At 39.4% G+C, this 23018-nt stretch overlaps 1 protein-coding gene across 7 annotated transcripts in view; it reads left to right on the top strand.

The window, feature by feature from the left end:
- The window catches only part of INPP4B (inositol polyphosphate-4-phosphatase type II B), an 822310-nt gene that overhangs the window by 585354 nt on the left and 213938 nt on the right, over positions 1-23018 (top strand). For all 7 annotated transcript variants that reach the window (XM_059378706.1, XM_059378698.1, XM_059378688.1 and 4 more), the window contains one exon: positions 21758-21869. In XM_059378706.1, coding sequence (XP_059234689.1) covers positions 21758-21869 — 112 coding nt within the window. The remainder of the gene's footprint in view (positions 1-21757; positions 21870-23018) is intronic.

The raw sequence follows: 23018 nt of genomic DNA, 5'->3' as shown, positions 1-23018 counted from the left end.
TACTAAAAGACTCCCCTTCCATGATCCAGTTTTAAGAAGCTTTTAGAAACAGAGGTACTGCTTAGAGTTTTGAGGAAACCTCATAATCTTCACCTGTAATTGAGAATAAGAAAACCTCATAACACTGATATGGAGATTTTTAGAAAGTAATACAGGCAATGCAACTGACACAGGGCCTGGTATGTAGTACCCAATCCACACTGGTCCTCTTTACTTACCATCATCATCGTCATCATCAGCATGAGTGTCCTGTAGCACAAAGCCTAAATAGCTTTCTCTTATTTCAAAAATGAGTCTACACCAACTCAAGGCTGTTTGTACCTTTCTTTCTTAGGTCATACACGTCCTCCACCTATGGTCAGCAGGTGAACCACCCACGGTTCAGGGAGCGATTAGTGCTAGTCACATTGGGAAGGGGACATATAAACAAAAACTTGGCGAAATTGACCCTGCAGATCTCAGCTGCAGAGTGATGGTGGCAGTGGTGACGGTCCTGCTGCTGTAGCCAATGTAAAAAACAGTAAAGAGCCCCATGACGCCAAAGTTGAATGAGCAGGACGAGGAGGACAGTCAAAGAAAGAAGGCCAAGGAGGTGGCAAGGGTCTAGGTGCTCTAAGGAGTGAAAGCCATTGTGCTGCCTTCATCCATTACTCTGAGTTCAGCCAGAAGTCATGCAGGGTTTTGAGCAGAGGCATGAGCAGACTTGTAGTGTGAGCTGTGTGGAGAATAGACTCACCACAGGGCAAGAGAGGGAGCAGGAGGCCAAGTAGCAGGTGTTTGCTCTAACCCAGGTGAAGGGTGATGGTGACTTTCACCTGGAATAGTTTGGAGGTGCTGAGAGTGACCACATTCTGGATATATTTTGAAGGCAGAATGAACAGGATTTGGTGACAACAAGGATGTGACCTAAGAAAGAAAGGAAACCACAATGAATCCAAAGATTCTCGTTTAGACTGTGGAAAGAGTAGAATTGCCACTAACTTAGTAGGGGAGGGCTGAAATGAAGCAGGTTTTAAGAGAAGGACTGAGAGTTCACTTTTGAACATTATCAAGTTTAGATGAGTTAAGTTTGTAAGAATGAATTAATAGACTAATGGAGAAAACAAAATAAAGCAACCAGGTAAAGCCTCAGAAAATATTTTAAACTGCAGTCAAGAGAAGCAAACATATGAAGAAATTAAGAGGGAAAGTTATCAGCAGTCACTCTGGAAAACAGTGTGGAGATTCCTCAAAAAGTTAAAAATAGGGGTGCCTGGGTGGCTCAGTCAGTTAGGTGTCTGACTCTAGATTTCAGCTCAGGTCATGATTCTGGGGTCATGGGATAGAGCCCGGCGTCAGGTTCCCTGCTCATCAAGGAGTCTGCCTGAGGAGTCTGTCTCTCCCTCTCCCTCTGCTCACCCCACCCCATCCACATGCTCACTCTGTCTGTCAAATATATAAATAAATCTTTTTTTTTTTCTAAGGTAAAAATAGAACTACCCTGTGATCCAGTTTTAAGATTCATTGACAAAAAGTCCTCTCAACAAAGTCCTCTCATACTCCAATTTATTAAGCAATACTAGGATGGGGAAGAGAAAGTTCAGTAACATTAAAAATATAATGGCTTAAATAAAACCACATTGGGAGAAGGAATAGTAATTTGATACTTCAGAAAACAGTCTCATGCAAAGGAAAACACTCCTGCGGGTTTCTTCTTTACCACTCACACAGAACACTTTATTTCTGACATCTCTGATCACCAGCTGTGGGGGATGCCTGTGGAATTGGGAGGCTCCACCCTCCTAGTACATGGAATGTGTTCAGCAACCCAGAAGCTAGCTGAGCCTTGGACTTTTGAGATTTTAATGGAGGTTGATCACATAGCTTTAGTCATTTACCCTACTTCACAGAAGGTAGAGTGTGGGCCTGAAAATTCTAAGCTTCTAATCATGTTTTGGTCTTTCTGGTGACCAGCCCCCATCCAGGAGCCCACCAAGCATTGCCTCCTTAGAACAAAAATACTCTTATCATCCAGGAAATTCCAAGGGATTTAAGAGCTCTGTGTCAGGAAAGACAAAATGTTAGAACAAAAGATGCTCCCAGTGCTCTTATCACTTAGGAAATTACAAGGGTTTTTTACTAGGCACAGAATATAATATATATTTCTATTATTTCACAATCATGGAGGCAGATGCTAAACCCAAGCAATATTCCAGATTTCAAAATACTACTATTAATTGTGTCCCCTCCTTTCTTCCACCGTTTTTACCCGCAGTACCACCACCAAAAAATAATAATAATTACTGGGTGTTTTCTTAGGATGTCTCTTTTTTTTTTTTTTTTTTTTTTTTAATTTACTTGACAGAGATTCACAAGTAGGCAGAGAGGCAGGCAGAGAGAAAGGAAGGAAAGCAGGCTCCTGCTGAACAGAGAGCCGATGCGGGGCTCGATCCCAGAACCCTGGGATCATGACCTGAGCCGAAAGCAGAGGCTTAACCCACTGAGCCACCCAGGCGCCCCAGGATGTCTCATTTTAAGTCTCAAAAAATCTTATGAGTAGGTGATATTATTATCACTATTATAGATGAAAAAAATTAACTTAAAAGTGTTAAGTAAATTGTCCAATACCACATCGCTAGTAAGTTTCAGAGAAAATAAACAAAAATAGAATGGGTGAGAGGGAAGATAATTTATAGGCAAAGCAATTTTTAAGGATGCAATAATAGACTTATTTCAATCAAGAAAGATGGGCCAGATTCAGTAATCAAAGTCATATTAAGATAAAATTTTCCAGACATCTGCAAATGTAATTCAGATGGGTTCTCTATGAATAAAACTAAAGTAATGAATAATGACCAATATTGAGTTATGTTCTAGCAATTTCTAAAGTTAGAGGTTTTAAGAGTGTTACAAACTGAATGTTTGTATCCCCTCAAAATTCATCTCTTGAAGCCCTGACCGCCACTGTGAGTTATTTGGAAATGGGGTCTTTGGGAAGCAGTTAGGGTTATGTGGAGGGGGCATTAGGAGGGGGCCCTCACAATGGAATTAGTGTCTTTATGAGAAGAGACACCAGAGAGCCTGCTCTTTCTCTTTATCATGTGAGGACACAGTGAGAAGGCATCTGTCACAGATCAGGAGGAGATCCTTCATGAGAATCTGACCATGCTGGCACCTTGATTTCAGCTTCCAGCCTCTATTCCTGGAAGAAAATAAATTTCTGTTGTTTAAGCCACAGAGACAATTGTATTTTACGGCAACCTGAGCAAACTAAAACAAAGAGTTACTAGACCCTGATAGAGTCATTGGAATAGACTTTCAAAACATGTTCTTATTTCATCAAATGTGTTTTCTTGTTGTTACTAGTATGAATTAAATTATAGAAGTTCCTGCCATTGTGGTTAGCCACAGACATAGGTCTGTGTTCTACAGGATAGGGTTTTCAAGAATAAGTTGCCAAGAATAAGACCTACTTAAAGAGAGACCAAGTGAAAATTAGAAGAAGGGGAGAGGGTAAAAGTGATTACTATGTTTGGGAATGCTTAGTAATCCAGGATAAATTAAATAGATTATAATAGTTTAGGTAATGATGGAGATATTATTTGTTGGACAGCTTGTGCCTGTAACAGAAGGGGTTGTGACAGTCTGTGTGGCTTATAGTCGTGACCTTCCACGTTATAATGTGAAGGCATTTTGTATTTTGGATGCTGTCCATTCCACAACTGCCACTGGATATAAAGTTTTGGGAGTTCTGAAGGGAGCTGTGGGAAGAAGCTTTTTTGCCTCTCACAGTACCAAATGGTCCCTGGTTATGATTCAGAAAGTGAGAAATTCAGCGCAGCAGTACTTTGGAAGGCTATCATTGATCTGAACATTCCAGATTCCACATGTTATTTAATGGGAGAAGATGATACTGCCAACAAGAAACAATTCTTTCAGTATGTAAAGAAAGTAACTCCAGACACGGACAAGAAAGTTCACGCCGCTCTAGGGGAAAATTCAGTCTTAGAACAAAGTTTAAAAGAAGAGAGAGAATGATCCCCAGAAGCCTCTTGCTAAGAAGAAAAATCACATAGCCCAGAAGACAAGTTGCCTCAGAGCTCAGGAGCTGGCTGCTGAGGACTAAACTATAACCACAATTTTATGAAGATTTTTCAGATAAGGATGATAGACATGTTGACAAGCAGCTAAAAATAAATCACCACCATTTTATCTTTTGGTGTTCAGAAACCAGTTTTAAAAAATCAGAAGTGGCCTTCTGATTTCTACACTTTGGTGACCAACCCCCACACTGCTGCTGACTTGGGAGGTGCTCTTGAGTTTGTCTCCTGGTTTCTCTGGGCCTCAGTTTCTACAAAATGAATTCGATGATACTTACTCTCTGATCTGCATTCTTTGGTTTTATTTAACCCTAATTCTGAGTTCTGAGGAGTTGAAGAAAAAAGAGAAAACAGCTGTATCCAGGTTATATAAAGTGAGGGAAACTTTTATCTGGAACACAGACTTCAGTTCTCAAAAATTTTCAAAAGGATATATAGCAATTGCTCTTGAACTGAAAATTCTACTCTTGTGACCTTTAGTTTTTACAGTCTTTCTACTTCTGGCCAAAACCCATTCTTTTTCTTATATGGATTCTTTTTTAGGGAAGTGATGAAGACCTTTTAACTACTAGCAGGTAAACTGTCTTATAATCAGAAATCTTAGAATAATGTTTTAAAAGGTAATATCTGGAGAAATCATAAATGGCTTTCTAATGCACTTTATGTTGAAAAACTGGGACAGGACATTTGATCTCTTCAAATGTATCTTCAAAATCTATTTAGCATGAATAAAAGCAGTATACTGTTGCCTTGTAGCAGTGTCTTGAACTTTGATTTAATTACTTTATTTCCTTTTAATAAAAAAGTTCCGTAGGAATCTTTACTGTTGTATCTCAACCACTTTACCTGTGAATCAGTCCCATTTTGACCTCTAAAATAATTACCAGGTGATTTAACAAGGCCGTGTTAAGACTACATAGCAGAGCAAGGTAAAGTAAGAAAATGGGAAATTTCAGGCCTTTATAATACTTTAAAATTAGTGCTGCCTTAGCTAAACTGTATTTCCTTATTGTGGCAGTAACCATTCCTCCTTCTGACCACACAGAAGCCCTGAATTCCCAGGCCATCCCTTGTCCACATTCCACCCATCATTTTCCCTGTTTGTCTACTCTGGCCCTGGGGTCTTCTGGTCCCCAGGTGTCTTCTGATGCCTGAGGTCCATCCTCAGCCCCACCAGCACTGTCAGTAATTTCTATTCACTTAACTAGAAGCTGCTTCTCTCTGTTGTAGCCCTGTCAAGTTGCTGCCCTTCATACCTGGGGTGGGATGAACATCTCCTGAAAACTCTCCTGGTTTGAAGCTCATGGCCTCTGACATGCCCTTAGGTTCCCCGTCTTACTAAGGTCATCTAATGACATCACTCTCCTCATTCCACAAGGATTTTGACTTGTGATTCCCTGTGTTGTCTTCAGCACAACTCCTCTCCTACATCTTGTGAATGAATAGCCACATAAATTACCTTTTCAGTTTGTGGGCCTGTCAGGCTTTCTCTGCCCTACTTCAGCAACCCGCTCCTATAGTCATCCCCTAGATCTTGTCATTAATCCCACCCCTCCAGAGTCTTAATTTTAAGTAATCTGTTTTCTGATTTCTTTTTTTTTTTTAAGATTTTATTTATTTATTTGACAGAGATCACAACTAGGCAGAGAGGCAGGCAGACAGAGTGGGGGAACCAGGCTCCCTGCCAAGCAGAAAGCTCGATGCGGGGCTCAATCCCAGGACCTTGGGATCATGACCGGAGCCAAAGGCAGAGGCTTTTACCCACTGAGCCACCCAGGTGCCCCTGTTTTCTGACTTCTGTCTCACATCGTGCCAGCATACTCTTTCTCGTTGTTCTTTGGCTGAACCAGCTCATTGATGCTGTAGTCATGTCTGTACTCTTCACCACCCCCTCCCCCATACCCACTCTTCTTTTCTTATCCAGTTGAGGTTCCATGGTCCATCACTTAGGAGTCACCAAACAATTCCCTCGAATATCTCCCCAACTCCTTGGCCAATCTTCAGTTACTATACTTCCTGGGCAAAATAGATAAATGTAAATAGAGGATAGGTAGGTAGATAGATGGATGGATAGGTAGATGATGAATAAAATAAAAATAAAGGCTATAACAAAAAATGGATAAATTCAACCTTTAGCTCACCTACTCCATACATGCATCCTCGCAGCTGAGTGAGCTAGGATAACCTGACGTCCATGCTTACAAGTTTCATTTGGTTCAGAACGTCCTCGCTACTGTTGTGTGGTCCTGTATTTCCCTGGTCCGTTTGCTCTCCCACTGTCTTGGACCATTATTTTATACCTCCTTCTTCCCAGAACCTCCACAATATCTCCCCTCTTCCTCATTTGCAGCCGATTTATCTGGTTCCTGTTTCACCAAGAAGAGGAATTTGACAATTGCCCACGCTGTATTTACCAACCTACCAGCATGCACTCCACCTGCCTTCCCACCGTTATAAATGAACTCTGCTTGATATCTAAAGTCAATCCCTTCACTAGCTCTTTAGATTCCATATCTTCTCATCTATCTGAGAACATTATCCCCTTTTACTCTTGTGTCTTTTTTTTTTTTTTTAAGATTTTATTTATTTGACAGACAGATCACAAGTAGAAAGGCAGGTAGAGAGAGAGGAGGAAGCAGGCTCCCTGCTGAGCAGAGAGCCCGATGCGGGGCTCGATCCCAGGACCCTGGGATCATGACCTGAGCTGAAGGCAGAGGCTTTAACCCACTGAGCCACCCAGGCACCCCTTGTGTCTTATGTTATTCCCTCTCTACTAGATCAAGTCTGTTAGCATGAAAAATTTCCCCCAGTCCCCCACATCTTCTAATTTATGCTCCATTTCCCTACTCTTCTGTATAGAAGATCCATTTCAAGAGCTGTCTCCATTTTGGTGTGGTGGTCTTTTTTTTTTTTTTTTTAAATCATTTCAATATCTGTTTTTATTGTTTTTTAAAATTTTTTTTATTTTTTATAAACATATAATATATTTTCCCCCCAGGGGTACAGGTCTGTGAATCGCCAGGTTTACACACTTCACAGCACTCACCATAGCACATACCCTCCCCACTCTCCATAACCCTACCACCCTCTCCTGACCCCCCTCCCCCCAGCTGGTGGTCTTTTGAATCCATTCTCATCAGGATTTCATTGCTATCATTTACCTAAACAGCTTTTGTCATGATCAGGAGTAAATTGCCTCCATGTTGCTAAATCCAGTGGAGAGTTCTCAATGTTCCTCTCCTTGGCACATCTGCACACTGGATCACTATCTCCATAACACACATTTTTTAGATGGTATCTAAGATACTGAACTTTATTCCTTCATACCAATAGGAAGCTGGCTATTTCTCTATTTCTTTTGCATGTTGCTCCTTATCACCCTAACCTCTAAATGTTGAGTTGTCCTATGTCTGAGTCTAGATACAGACTTTTCAATTTTCATTCATTCATTCACTCACTTCTACCCACTCTCAAAGCTTTTGATATCATCTGTATTCTGATGATAACTATTTTTATCTCTATCCTTGACCAATCCCTTGAACTCCAGACTCTCACATCTAATCACCTGATATCTTTACTTGACCTTTAAATAAATGTCTCACACTTGGAATGTTAAAACTGAAGTCCTCATTCCTGTTTGCTGCTCACACCTTGCCCTAAAATCTTATTTATTCTCACAGTCTTCCCATCTCAAGAAATTGCAATTCTGCCCTTCCCATCATTCATGCACTTGCTAGTGTCTGATTCCTCTTTCTCTTATTCTTCAGATCCAACCAATCATAGTATCTAGTTCTTTCTACCCTCAGAGCAAAAATAGAATCTGATGTGTCTCAACTTCATCCTAATTTCTCCTAACTCACATCCATGTTTCTCTCTTTGCTTCCCTGCAGTCTACTCTCTGCACTTAAGCCCAGATTCTCACTTTAAAACTTGTGTCAATATAGAATCTTCTTTCAGTTTGTCACCCCACTCACAGAGGCAAAATTCTTACAGTGGCCTATGGAGATCTAGCTGACGTCATCCACCATTGTTCATGTTAGACAGGATGCAAAGATGTCCCCTAAGATTCCCACCTCCCTGGTGTACTGGCCATACATCATACCTTCTCTCTGAGTCTGGGTGGGACTTGTGAATATGATGAGATAGTTACTCCGTTTATTAGATTGCCCATATGCCAAAGCTGATGTGAAAATCACTCTGGTCATTATATCTAAGTGGCTGGGAGAACCTTGTATAAGTTTCTTCTATTTCTTTTATATATATATTCTTATATTTCTCTAGCAGACTAGAGAAAGAAATTCTCCTGCTGGCCTTGAGAAAGCAATCTGCTCTCTGTATATTGCCTTTGGAGAGGGCCACATGGTAAGACCCTGAGGGGACCTCTAGTCGCTGAGTGTCAGTAATCTCAGCTGAGAACTAGTAAGAAATAGAGGCTGCAGTCATTGAGCCACAAGGAAATAAATTCTTCCAACAACCTGAATGAGCTAGGAAGTGGATTCTTTCCTAGAGTCTCCATGAGGCATGAGACTGCAGTGTAGCCAACATCTTGATTTCATTTTCTTGCGGCCCTGAGTTGAAGACATGGCCCAGACCTCAGCTCTATAGAAATTGTGAGTTTGTGGTCATGTGTTATGGAGCAATATAAAAATAATGCATACCTCTCTTACTTAGTCTTCTCTCCTTCTGTGCTACCCAACTTTAGCCACAATGGTGTCCATGCTCTTCCTTAAATATGCAAACCAGGGACGCCTGGGTGGCTCAGTGGGTTAAAGCCTCCGCCTTCAGCTCAGGTCATGATTTCAGGGTTCTGTAATCAAGTCCCGCATCAGGCTCTCTGCTTGGTGGGAGGCCTGCTTCCTCCTCTCTCTCTCTCTCTGCCTGCCTCTCTGCCTACTTGTGATCTCTCTGTCAAATAAATAAAATCTTAAAAAAAAAAAAAAACCACTTTAAATATGGGAACCAGGTTTCAAGGCCTTTTGGACCATCTGTGTCTTCTGCCTGAAAAGATTTTTCCCCCAAGAAAGATATATGACTTGCTTCCTTCCTTCCTTTAGGTGTTTGTTCAAATGGCATTGTATTAGACAGGCCTTTCCCAACCACTGAATATAAAGCAGCAGCCCTTCTTACTTTGGTTAATGTTTTCCCCATGGCATTTATCATCTTCTGATGTCTCACTTATCTGTTTACCATGAAAGTTCAAATTCTGTGAAAAGTTGAGCGTGGATTTTGGTTTTGTTCTCGGTTGCAACTATCCTTATGTGTGAAATAGTGATTACAACATAGTAAGTTCTTAATAAATCTTTGTGAATGAATTAATATTTCCTGGGTTTTGACCTTATTTTTAAAGGGTTTTTGGATTGAAAAGAGTTTTGGATTAAAATTATTAAATTATTTAATTATTAAAATCATATTAAAGGATAAAAAAAGAGAAAGCTATTTTTAAAACCAAACTGTTTTATAACTTAATAACAGAAGAATGTAAAGCAAATCCAAATCCAATTAAGCATAAAAATATAGACACTAAGAATTGCTTGGTTTCAGAGTGCATGCCCAATTGTGCAATTTAAAGCTTAGTGAGTGTCTTACTACATAGGTTTGAATTACATTATACTCTAAAATTATGTTTATACACTGCAAAACTCTGACCATATTCTGAATAACTTTTTTAATTCTAGTTTAAAAAAAAAAAAAAACCTCATCACTATTTCCTCCCGCTAAGAAACTGACATAAACCCAAAAGCACAACCCTGATAAAAATATGTATAAATCAAAATTTGAGTATTAAATATTGACCCATCACTAGTATAGTACTAATTATTTAATAATTGTCTAATGACCCATGCCTATTATCTGTGCAATGTTTTCACAATGTCTTAGAATATTTTTTTAGCATTTATTTATTTGACAGAGAGAGAGAGATCACAAGTAGGCAGAGAGGCAGGCAGAGAGAGAGAGAGGAGGAAGCAGGCTCCCTGTGAGCAGAGAGCCCAATGCAGGGCTCAATCCCAGGACCCTGAGATCATAATCTGAGCCGAAGGCAGAGGCTTAACCCCCTGAGCAACCCAGGTGCCCCTCTTAGAATATTTTGATTGGCTTAGTGACATTTACAAACCATTCTTGTAAAGAGTTGCTGCTCCAGGAGCAGGTCTATTTTTAGTAAGAGAAAAAAATGGTCTCAAAAATGTAAATAGATAAATACACACACATACACACACACACACACACACGCGCAGGCACGCTTTAAAAAAAAAAGTCTGCATTAAGTCAGGTTTCCCCAGCAATCTAAGCATAGCCTGTTATGGGTTTTTTCTCCCTATTATTTCCTTTCTCCTCCGATGGTCTTTGCTTAATAGGTGCTCTTTTCCTCTTAATTTTCTTTCTTTCTCTTACTGAAAATAAAAATTCAGACAAATAAATATAATAAAATAAATTGAACCAACAAAAAGCCTTAGTAATAGTTTCTCTTTTGTGGGTCTAAATGTAAGTAATTTTAGATGGTAGATTCATTCCGTGAATTGGGGCCATTGGCTTGGGAAATTCACTGAACTTCCTGCATGAGCACCTTACTCTCCAGTTTGATGAAATGTCCCATGGTTCATGTGAACTTTTCTCTCTCATATGACACATCTCTGTCAGCAGATGTCTTGCAAGTATAGAGCATGGGATAAATTGACACTTTGACTCTGCCATTTCAAATCTATGTTGCCAGAAATTACATTTCATTCACCTAGAAATAACCTTTTAGTGATTCGGATTCTCTACTCCTAGACTAAATGGCTGTTTTTATTTGCTATTAATTCATTATCAGAGAAAATGGCTATGTCCTTTCTCATTCATTATATTTTGTAAATTAACACACATAAAAATTGACTTTTTATTGTTGTAGATGTGTAGATTCCTGTAACTACCAACACAATCAGGAAATAGAACTATTCTCTCACCACAGAGAAACTCCCTCCTATGGCCCCTTTAATTCATGCCTCCACCCACTCCAACCCATACAACCACAATTTATGTTCTCTATCACCATAGCTCTTTCTTTTTCAGAAGGATATATAAATTGAATTACAGACTATATATCCTTTTGAGATTGGCCTCACTCACTCAGTCTTATGCCTTTGAAATTCATCCAAGTCATGTGTATCAACAGTTTTTTGTTTGTTTGTTTAATTACTGAGTAGTATTCCATAATATGGCTATATTAAAGTTTATTTAACCATTCCCATTAAAGTACGTTCTGGTTGTTTCTAATTTGGGGTGACTATGAATGGACCTGGTAAAATACTCATCTGTAGGTTTTTTCAATGACTCTAAATTTTCATTTCTTTAGGGTAAATACTTATGATTGGAATATCTGTGTCATATCATGTGTGTTGAGTTGTTTAAAAACCCAATCTGCTATTTTTCCCACCAGCAGTATATGAGAGTTTCAGTGGCTCTTCATCCTCATTAGCCATTCTAAGGTGTATAGTGGCATCCCATAAAACTTTAATTTTTGACCAATGATGTTCAGAAATTTTCCATGGCTTATTTGCTATCTGTATATCCCCTTTTGAGATATGTTGGTTCAACCTTGCCCATTTATTAATTAGGGGGTTCTTTTTTTTTTTTTCCTTTTTTGCTGTTGAGTTTTGAGGACTCCTTATGAGTTTTAGAAGCAAATTGTTTGCCAGATACATAATTTGCAAGTATTTTTTTCTAGTCAATAGCTTGTCTTTTCATTCACATAACATTATCTTTTTTTTTTTTTTAAGATTTTATTCATTTGACAAATAGAGACCACAAGTAGGCAGAGAGGCAGGCAGAGAGAGAGAGAAAGGGAAGCAGGCTCCCCGCCGAGCAGAGAGCCCGATGCGGGACTCCATCCCAGGACCCTGAGACCATGACCTGCACTGAAGGCAGAGGCTTAACCCACTGAGCCATCCAGGCACCCCTAACATTATCTTTCACAGAGCAGAAGTTATCAGTTTTGATGAAGTATTGATTTCTTTTTTAAATCATGCTTTTGGTGCCATATTGAAGAACACTTTGACTAAGCTCAATTTATGAAGATTTTCTCCTATATTTATTTTTAAAATTTTATACTTTTTATGTTTCACACTTAGATCTGTGAATCATTTTAACTTTTGTTTCCATTGTGAAATCTAAGCAAAGGGTCATTTTTTCCCCTTAGATGGATATCTGATTATTTTAATACCATTTGTCAAAGAGACTGCTTACTCTTTTTCCATTGCATTGACTGTAACCTTGTCAAAAAAGAATTGGTTGTGTTGCTGCTATATTGTTTCATTTGACACTATATCTGCTCTTTCACCAACACAACACAGTTTGATTACTGTAGATTTACTGTAAGTCTTAAATCAGTAAGTACAAATGCCCCATTTCTTTTCTTTCTTAAAATTACTCTGGCCATTCTATTTCTTTGCCCTTATTTAAAACTTTTGAATTAGCTTATCAATAGCTTCCCAAAATCTTGCTGGGATTTTGATTAGTAGTACATTAAATCTATAGATCAGTTGGGGGAAAACTGACATCCCTATAGAGCTGAGTCTTCCAATACCTGAACATGGCATGTCTTGCCATTTATTTAGATCTTTGGTTTCTTCCAACAGCATCTGTAGTTTTCAGCATATAAATTTTAGACATTTTTGCACTTAAGCACTTTGTTTGGATCTACCATAAATGATACTCTTTTTGAAAATTTCAGTTTCCAGTTGTTCATTGCCAGATTATTGGTGAGTTGAAATTGTGTCTGTGAAACTTAGTACAATAATTTCAATATCATTTATATTTTCCAAGCTTTTGTGGTATCATTAGAACCTGTCCTTCATCCTTGTCACTCAGGTGACAGTGTGGGACCTGGGGGGATGGTCCAGTCCATAAATTATTTCTCCAAAGTCTCTGATAAGCTACTTAGAGTCGTGCAAGCACAGCTTGAGGTGGCCGGGTATTTATGAACAATGTAAAGAAGTCCCTTTCTTGAACTCCTTCCTCTTCACACCCTCCCTGGCATGTTCCTGTTTCCTGTGGCTTCCCTTTTAGATGTTCCAGCCAGAAAGCTTGGGGTTTATTTTCTTCCTTCTGCTATGCAACTGCACCCTCTTCTGAGGCGAAGAAGCAGGAGAAAAGAGAGAGGTAGCAGGGATTCGCCCTACACCCTTAGGGTCTCAATTCCAGAGAGGAGACTTTCCCTCTTTCATCATTTTAGGCTCCTGCAATTCCTCCCCAATGCCACCACTGGATTATTTGGAGGCTGGGACATGAGAGAGTGGAAAAAAGAAAAGTTATTTCCCAATTCCTCTGGAAATTCCTTAGGAACCCCCTTTTCTGTTCTTTGTGCCAGAATTTGAGGGCTTCTTCTGAAGCTCTATCTGTTTACCCCATTGCCCATCCCTAGGCTTGGGGCTTTATTGAGTACAGATTGGGAACGACACTTGGGGAAAGGAGTGAACTCACGGCTGGTTCAGTGGTATCTAAAATTCTGATCTACCCACAATATGCCTGGTACTATTTACTTTGAGTCTGTGCATCCATCTGGGTTTTATACTGCATTCAGCGGATGCAGGAGAGTAGCGTGTGCTTACTTGTTCTACCTGCAGTACTTTTACGTACCAATGGGCAGACCATGGCATCCTATTAATTTTATGTAATTTGGGTTGCCTACGAATCCTGACGAATGCATTTACAAGGCGCCAATCTTGTTTTCTCACCTCACTTAAAGGATATGTCTATAATTTAAAGAGTTTATACTTCATATTTACACTGAATCAAGTTTCCAAATATAACTTACCACATTTACTTATTTAATAGACACATGAGGAGGCAAAGATGTGCTTTTTTTTAAAGACTGTATTTATTTATTTGAGAGAGAGTGAGTGGGAGAGAGAGCACAAGCAGGGGCAGAGGAGAGGGACAAGCAGACCCCCTGCTGAGCAGGGAGCCCACCAGGAGGCTTAATCCCAGGACCCTGGGATCGATCACGACCAGAGCAAAAGTCATATGCTCAACCGACTGAGTTGTCCATGCGCCCCTTGAAAGATGTGCTTTAACAATTTATTTGTATTGGGATAATTATTTATATTTGAATAGTACTATTTTTAGCAATAAAGAAGACCCTGTTTACCAGTTAGGCTGAAAACTGATAGCCAATATATTTGTGATGTGCTCGTGAAGCTCTGCGACCCAGACTATATAGCTGTAGTAATCATTACCATACGTTAAAGCATTCTTGCACTTATATCTAAGATCCTTTGTTTTTAGCCACATCAATCTTGTGAGATAAGTAAGATGGTTTTGTTTGTTCATATTTTATAACTAGGACATCTTTAGAGGTGCTGCATTGCCGGCTCACGGTCACACCGCTATTTACTATAGAGTAACCAAAGCCTTTGTTACTCAAAGTTCACTGCATTTTTGGCCAAGCCATCCTTCATTATTTAATGGTGTGTACATTGGCATGGATCAGTTCAGACCAAAACTATTGAGCTGCCCAAAACCCTTGACAAGTCTTGATATAAGGCCTTGAAAGACAGGCTGTATTTCAGTGTCTCTGTGTAGGCATTAGACAACTCCTAAGGACTTTTAATAGAGGAAAGAAAATAATACAGTGGCAGGGATGCTTTAAGAGGAAAACCTGACATGGATGGAATGGAAAAGAAGGTCCCTGGAAGGTGGAAGTAGATTCTTCAAGGGTAGTAAGAAGTGACAGAACTGATTGGGATGTTGCCATCGTGAAGGGACATATGCAAGAGACATTGTAGGGGGCTAGTCAGCAGGGCTTGGTGACACCTTGGAAGGTAGGGACAAGGCATGGGTGAAGATGGAAGGTTCTTTGGCGGTGGTGGTCTTTGGAAAATGATATGCTCTTGGTGTGAGTGAGTTGGATTTGAAGGGAGAGTTAAGTCTCAAGCTTATAGAATATAAAATATCAGGACAAAAGGAGTTTGGAGTTCTAGGTCAGGAAATGAGGACAGACTAGGGGTAGAGACTTAAGATGGATCCTTGTAGAAAGGATGGTTGAATAGTGGATAGAATGTCTGAAAGAGGGCTCATAATGAGCATGGAGGAGAAAACCAGGGAAAAAATTCAGAGTGCATAAGCTATAATGTGAAGAACTACTGAAAGTTTTATTTGAGTATGAGTTTGAAAGTATTATAGGGCTTCTGACATTTATGAATTTCAGCCAGAATAGAGGTGTGCTTAGTTATACATACTTAATGGAACTCTCACTTCTTTGAGCCCTAAGTAAATCTAGCATTGCCGGTAAATGCATTCACCAGAAAGATCATCAGGGTGCACTCACGCACTCACTAATTCCATTTGTTCACCTATGACCTTTGTTTATTTTCCTGCCCCAGTGAGATCTGTATTTTACAGGTACATGTCTAGACAGTTTAAATACAAGGCATGTCTCACAGCTGAAGATTCCTGTGCCTAGCACCAAGACTACTTTATATGCACAAAAACTGACAATGCTAATGATGGTTTCTCCCTGGATGTTTAGAGTCATTTGTTGGTTTGCATCTCTGTGGCATTTCCAAAACAGAACAGTTATTTGCATGTTGCTCTTTAACGTTTCCAGAGGTTTTGTTTTGTGTTGTGTTTTTTTTTTCCTTTTCTTTTCGCTCTAGTAAGAATGGTATAGGAGGTGGTGAGGAATTATTCTTTGTTAGGAGACTGTTTTACACCTCCTTTCATTCAGTCCTCTAAAAATGTTGGTATGTTTCAGCCCGTGAGGTTGAATATTTCATTAGAAGCCATTAGGGGAGTTATTTTAAAGGCAGATTTTGAAGAACCTTAATCACTAATCTACTCTGTATGCTGAAAATCTGAGTGAAAGGGAGAACAGCTTTGTGTTGCTGAAAATTTCTGCTACTTCGTCTTCCATCTTGTTGGCATGGTTAAATATTTAGGTGGACAATAGCCCTCCTCCCTTACAAGACCTCCAGTGGAGATTGTGGATAGTATCAAATCCTATATATACTATTTTTTTTTCCTATTCATACCTACCTGCGATAAAGTTTAATTCATGGGTTAGGCACAGGAAAAGATTAACAACAATAATTTAGAACAATTGTGACAATGTATCATAATAGAAGCCATGTGAATTTGGTCTCTCTCTCTCTCTCTCAAAATAGCTTACTGCACTCACCCTTCTTCTTGAGATGATATGAGATGATAAATGCCTATATGATGAGATGACGTGAGGTGAATGACAGAGGTGTTGTGACATAGCGTTAGGCAACTGTTTGTTTTCCAGTGATATGTTAGAACTTCTTCTGTCGAGCACAGGTAACTGAGAATCAGAAGGTGACACTGAGAAGCAGAACCAGGGATAAGGGGGACTACTGTATTTCCCAAGTTTAATTAGAAACTTCGATGTTGTGATTGAAAGAAATACTGTATCAGCCGTGAACTAGTCATCTTTTAGTTCTCTTACAGCTTTCTGCATTAAATAGTGCTAATGATCTGTCAGGTTCTGAAATGGCAGTTTTTTGCTGCTGTTGTTCATGTAGATTGAAATGGTTATTTATTACTGCAGCCTATTCTTATTGCCACATAAATGGCTAGGAACGTGTGTAAAATCACTTTTGAGGCTGGGTTCAGTCAAATCTGTACCTTTGTATAAATGCCAAGATGCTGTGTCATAATGGTAGTCGAGTATATATGTATCCATTGGCTATTAAAAGAAAAACCAGCCCTTTTATTTGACTCTAAGTGTTTAGTCACCTCCCCGGTTCGGCATGCCTTTGGCTTGTTTGGTTTGTTTGTGGGGAAGGAAGGATGGGAAGCTGAGAAGTGAGGGGAGGCTGGACTATACCTGAGCTCTTTCCTGAGGTTGTATCGGTCCATGATGGCTTGTGGCGTCTGTGATAGAAGCAGATGATGGAAGCACAGGAGCAATGAGAGCAGTGCACATGAGTGCTGATACTGTATAAGAGCTGCTAGAGACCAACTCTTCATTTTCCAGCAAAGGAGACTGAAATCAGAGATCTGAAGTGTTACGTCTTTGGTCACATAGCTAGTTAGTGGCTGAGCTGGAAGTAGTACTTGGATTTCCTGATTCCTAGCCCAGGCATCTCTTCCACATATCTTTCGTGTAGATATGATGATTTCCACTAAATTCAGAATATTAGTGATGATTAATGGTTAAGCTGTTATTACTACCCCCCCATCCTTGATGGGTGATACATTGAAGGCATAATTAAGCATTTAAGAATGATTTTTTAAAAAATATTTTATTTATTTATTTGACAGAGAGAGATCACAAGTAGACAGAGAGGCAGGCAGAGAGAGAGAGAGAGGGAAGCAGGCTCCCCGCTGAGCAGAGAGCTCGATGTGGGACTGGATCCCAGGACCCTGAGATCATGACCTGAGCCAAAGGCAGCGGCTTAACCCACTGAGCCACCCAGGTGTCCCTGATTTTTTTTTTTCTTAATTTGTAGGAAATCACCTTTGAAACACCCTTTGGAAGCATGAAATACATACTTCAAACTTGACTTTCCTGACTGAAAAGAAGTGTTGAATATCCGTACTTTGTGTGTGTTAAATTGTTGCAGGATAAATAGAAAACAGCTTCCATGTTTTATGTTCCAGTCCCTTGCCGGGATGAACCGTGCTTTTGGGTGTCTTGGATTCAGCTCTTTAGTTATAACTTGGATTCCCCATTTTGTCTCCACAAATCTCAGATGAAGAGACATGTTTTAGGGTAGCCAAAACTCCCTATCCAAAATGGTTTTGGGAAAAAAAAATTAGAATCATTCTAGGATCACTAGATTAAGCAAGCTCCTTGTTTTGATTCCACTCTGGGAATAAGTGGTAACCTACAGAAGACAAAATGAAGATAAAATGAAGCTTCTCCCTCTCCCTCTGTCTGCTGCTCTGCCCAAAGGCATTAAAATTATTTTAAAAATATTCAGATAATTTTGTAAAAGATTTTATTTATTTATTTGAGAGAGAGAGAGCACAAGCAGAGCGAAGGGCAGAAAGAGAAGCAGACTCCCTGCTCAGCACATCAGGCTCCCTGATGTGGGACTTGCGCCTAGGATTCCATGAAGAGGACAGGACTGAAGGCAGCTGCTTAATGGATTGAGCCACCCAGGGGCCCTAGATAATTGTGGTGTTTTTGTTGTTATCCTTGTGTTTTGTTTTGTTTTTAAAGATTCATTAATATTTTTTATCATTATTATAATTATTATATAAGAATATTATTATTCTGCAGAGCGGGAAGCCAGATGCAAGGCTCGATCCCAGGACCCCAGGATCATGATCCAAGTCAAAGGCGATGCCCAACAACTGAGCCATCCAAGAGCCCCCCCATATAATTGGTTTAACAGGACTAGACAGAGCTATAGTTCAGAAGCTCGCTCCCATAGTATGTTGCTTAAAACTTTGAAAGATACAGCCGCATTGTAATTGATACAAACTTGTATTGTTTGCACTGCTAGGTATGTAAGCTTCATAATATCTGTTATTACTAAGTCTCTGTATCTTTAATGAACATGCAATCATTGTTTGAAATGAAGTTTTTGGGGCGGCTGGGTGGCTCAGTTGATTAAGTGACTGCCTTCAGCTCAAGTCATGATCTCAGAGTCCCAGGATCCAGTCACGCATCTGGCTCCCTTCCCTGCTCGGTGGGGAGCCTGCTTCTCTTTCTGATCCTCCCCTCTCTTGTGCTCTCTCTCTCTCATTTTCTCTTTAAAATAAATAAATAAATAAAATCTTTAAAAAAAAAAAGAAATGAAACTTGAGATCCTATAATATTTTACTATAGACTTAGATGCATATTCTAATAAAATTTCTGGAGAGAATGACTCAGTTAGTTGAATGGCTGCCTTTGGCTCAGGTTATGATCCCAGGGTTCTAGGATCGAGTCCCGCATTGGGCTCCCTGCTCCGTGGAGAGCCTGCTTCTCCCGTTCCCTCTGCCTGCCACTCTGCCTACTTTTGATGTTTCTCTGTCAAAATAAAAAAAATAAATAAAATCTTTAAAATCAAATATCTTATAATTCATGACATAGAAAGTCTATTGATGCTGCTGCTGTGACTAGCACTATTAGCACTGTTCTGCTACTAGGATGAAGATGAGGGCTGGAAAGAGTGATGAGTAAAGTACTGAGCACTTTACACCAATCATGCCACAATTTAATCCTTACAAATGAAGTTCCATGTGGGTTAAGTTCTTTGCCCAGGGTCATGCAGCTAGCAGGGAGGCCAAACTCTCAAGTGCACACTTTTAACCACCGTGGCATGTATTGGTTTATAACCTAGGCCTGGAGAGACTCTGAAAAGCCTACCTTCTGTTTCAAATCATTAGGGCATTGTTTGATTCAATTCAGTGAAAAAATTTATCAAGTTATACATAAGTTTGCATTCCTAAAAATGACTCTAGCTCAATTTGTTCAAGCAAAAATTTTTAAGCAACTCCTACAAGAAGTAAAAGATACGCGTAATTGTTATTGATGATCAGCTTGGGGGAAAAAGAAACTGCAAACCTCTAGAAAAAGCTATTAGTAGTGCCAATGAGAGCTCTTATTAAAGTCTTTATTTATTAGGTACTAAATAATTGTACAGAGTTAAGTCACATCATGATTTATGACAAGTTATTACTTCATTTCCCAGTGGGAAAATGGTATAATGAATAAGCTACCCCAGAATTGGAGCTAATGCAGTGTTTTACAACATCATATAGTGTCATCTATATACACATGTTTGTGATGAATATTTAAAGTTTCTATATTAATTGCAAATAATCGAGTCAATATGATGATTTCCATTGGTTTGTAAGTCATCAAAAGCATAATATTTCATATTTTAATAAGAAATCTTCATTTTAACAAGAAAGCACTTTCTTTTTCTATGTACACAGTTTTTTATTTGATTACATTATGACAGTAGGTATGCATATGTCACCAGAATTTTCCTATTTCAGTTTCCTTAAAAGCATAATTTAAAAGGTGTGTTTTAATTTATGCTTTCTATATTTTGAGAAAAACCTGCCATGATCTAATAACATAATTTGGTTTCCTTTTCACCTAGTGTATTCATTATTTTAATGAGCATTTTGGAAAAATACTTGATACAAATTTTCCTAATCCTCTTTTCTGACATCTTGAATGACAAAATAGTGACATTTAGAAGAAATTGGTTGTAAGAAAGACACCATTTGTATCCCAATTAAAAATAAATTTCAGAAAAAGAAAAAAAATTAAGTATCACATTTCTAATATTAATCAATTAGCCTAAGAAAGAAGTTATGGCAAAATGTCATACCTATGGAGTGGCTTGCTGTCTATCTTCAAAATGAGAGTCAAGGGGAAAATATCAGTATGTCTCACAATTCTCCCATGTTATGATGGCCCCATTTATTCTGTATATTTTCTTGCCCAGGAAATGAACATAGAGAATCTTAATGGTTATTCATTTTATTTTTATATTTCATTATTGTTCACCAGAAAATTCATATGTTGACAATTATAATGAAGATGAAAAGCTTAATAATAAAATAACCATTATCATTAAATAGTTTTTCAATGACCCATATATGTGAAAAAGATCGAAACTCCGATTTCCCATTTTGCCATTTGGTTACCTTAGTTGATTCTTTCCATGTTTTTGAGTCTCTGATTCTTTTTTTTTTTTTTTTTAAAGATTTTATTTATTTATTTGACAGAGAGAAATCACAAGTAGATGGAGAGGCAGGCAGAGAGAGAGAGAGGGAAGCAGGCTCTCTGCTGAGCAGAGAGCCCGATGCGGGACTCGATCCCAGGACTCTGAGATCATGACCTGAGCCGAAGGCAGCGGCTTAACCCACTGAGCCACCCAGGCGCCCCGAGTCTCTGATTCTTTATCTGATGAAGTAAAGGGTCGTACTAAATTATCTCTGGTTAACTTCTGCTCTGCATATACATTACTTTTCTTATGTTTGCTGGGAGAGAACCTCCTTTACGTAGTGTCTTAGGAATAAAAATGGTGTTAGGGAAAAGGCACAGAATCAGATTTTGTGGCCGATGGCCAGTCAGAAAGGAATATAGGGATGTTTATATTTTTTTCTATTTTTTCTATTTTTCTTTTTCTTCTTCTTTTTTTTTTTTTTTTTTTTTTTAGATTTTACTTACTTGATAGAAAGTGAGAGTGCACAAGCAGGGGCAATGGGAGAAGTAGAAGCAGGCTCCCCACTGAGCAGGGAGCCAAATGTGGGGCTTTATCCCAGGCCCCTAGGATCATGACCTGAGCCTCAAGCAGGCACTTAACAGACTGAGCCTCCCAGGCCCCCCAGCTGTGGTTTCTTTAACTGATGTACACAACATCCCATACACTTGGTAGAGGAGATCCATGGTTTATGCTGTTGTGGGGATATGATGTTGCCAAACAGGACACCGACGCATGATATCTGTGCCTGCTTCTAAGAGCCTGTAAGAGGTTTCACCGCCCTGAGGTAGCTTTGACAGTCCATGCACTTACCTCATAAACTCGTGGTTAACCAGGTTTTTGTTTTTGTTTTTAATTAAAAACAACAACACTATTAACATGTTTGAATGTTTTAAAAATACATCTGTTTCATTAAAACTAATGAAGGTAAAGAGCAATATTTGTGGTTTTAGAAAACAAACATGTTTGAGCATACTTTAAGGAGAGAGAAGATGCTTACCTTTCCATTTCATTTATTTTTGGTTGCAGAACTTCAGATGGTGGCAAAGTTGTTGGCACCATAGAAGTCAGTGTCGTGAAGATGGGGGAGATTGAGGATGGGGAAGCCGACCACATCACCACAGATGTGCAGGGACAAAAGGTAGGGTCTCAGTCAGCTCAATGCACACATTAAATTAGAAGTGATCAGTTTTGCCAGATGCCAGAATCATCAACAACCCTGTGCACTATGAAATGTCATTATTCGAAAGCCAAATGAGAAATCAGCTCTGGAACTGAAGTGCTCTAAGTAGGCTTCATCTGCTGAACCAGAGGGTCTATTTGCAAGGAACTATGCAAAGCCAGGCGCCATTCAGAAACACCTCTTCTTTGCCCCCCGCCACCCTGTTGACACTGACTCCTCTCAACTGGAACAAAAGTATTGATCACTGCTGCATTCTGCCCTAATTAACCCTACAGTAAGCTGCACAGAAGATTCTGTGAAAGAGATGCAATTTGAGTTTAGATTTCATTTGTATGGGAAGGAGCACAGATTTAACAATGCTGCACCTTATGAAACTGCCGAGAGAGAAGTAAGAAATAGCACCAAGCAGCGGGGACAGCTTTGGAGGAGGGGCGACACCAGCTGGAGGTGAAGTGGCTTCCTTGAAGCTGAGCATAAAGGTCCCAGTGCATATCAATATGTGTCCAGGACTTCTCCTTTTTTTTCTCTAAGAAAGAGAAACTTGATATAAGTATTAACCTAAATTCCTGTCTTAGGAATGCAATTGCCTACTTTACTGAGCCACAGGGGAGGGACTTAAAACTGCATCTTTTCAGGAAAGATTTTGTATATACACTGTAATTCCTACCTTTTAATAAAGGAATATTTTCTAATGATAAGGCCTTTAGTGGCTTACTTTCTGGCTTAGTGGCCCTTATCTGGGAGCGTATTTGATTTTGGGTGCTGAGGAAACATCTACATGGGAAATGGTGTTTCTCTAACACAACAAATACTGACTTTACAAAAGAAATCTAAGATGGCCCTTCAAAAGAATATTGTTCTTGCCCCAGAATAAGCTAAGGTATGGTCTGCTGGCCCAAGCCTTACTGTTCTCTGTTCCCCTGCTCTCCCCCAGAGCATAGTGAGGTTCCTGAGAACCTCACTATGAGGCTCAAAGTTCGAATCAGTTTGCCTGACAAAGGGAGGGCTGTCCTGAGTTTTGCAGCAGACCCTCTCAAGGTTTGTATATTCAGAACACCAGTGGTGGCTCTTAGGATGTGTGCTTCTGAGTCCCCAATTGTGGGACCC

This window comes from Mustela nigripes, chromosome 1, assembly GCF_022355385.1.
Source record: "Mustela nigripes isolate SB6536 chromosome 1, MUSNIG.SB6536, whole genome shotgun sequence".
Lineage (NCBI taxonomy): Eukaryota > Metazoa > Chordata > Mammalia > Carnivora > Mustelidae > Mustela > Mustela nigripes.
This window is presented reverse-complemented; position numbering and strand designations above follow the sequence as displayed.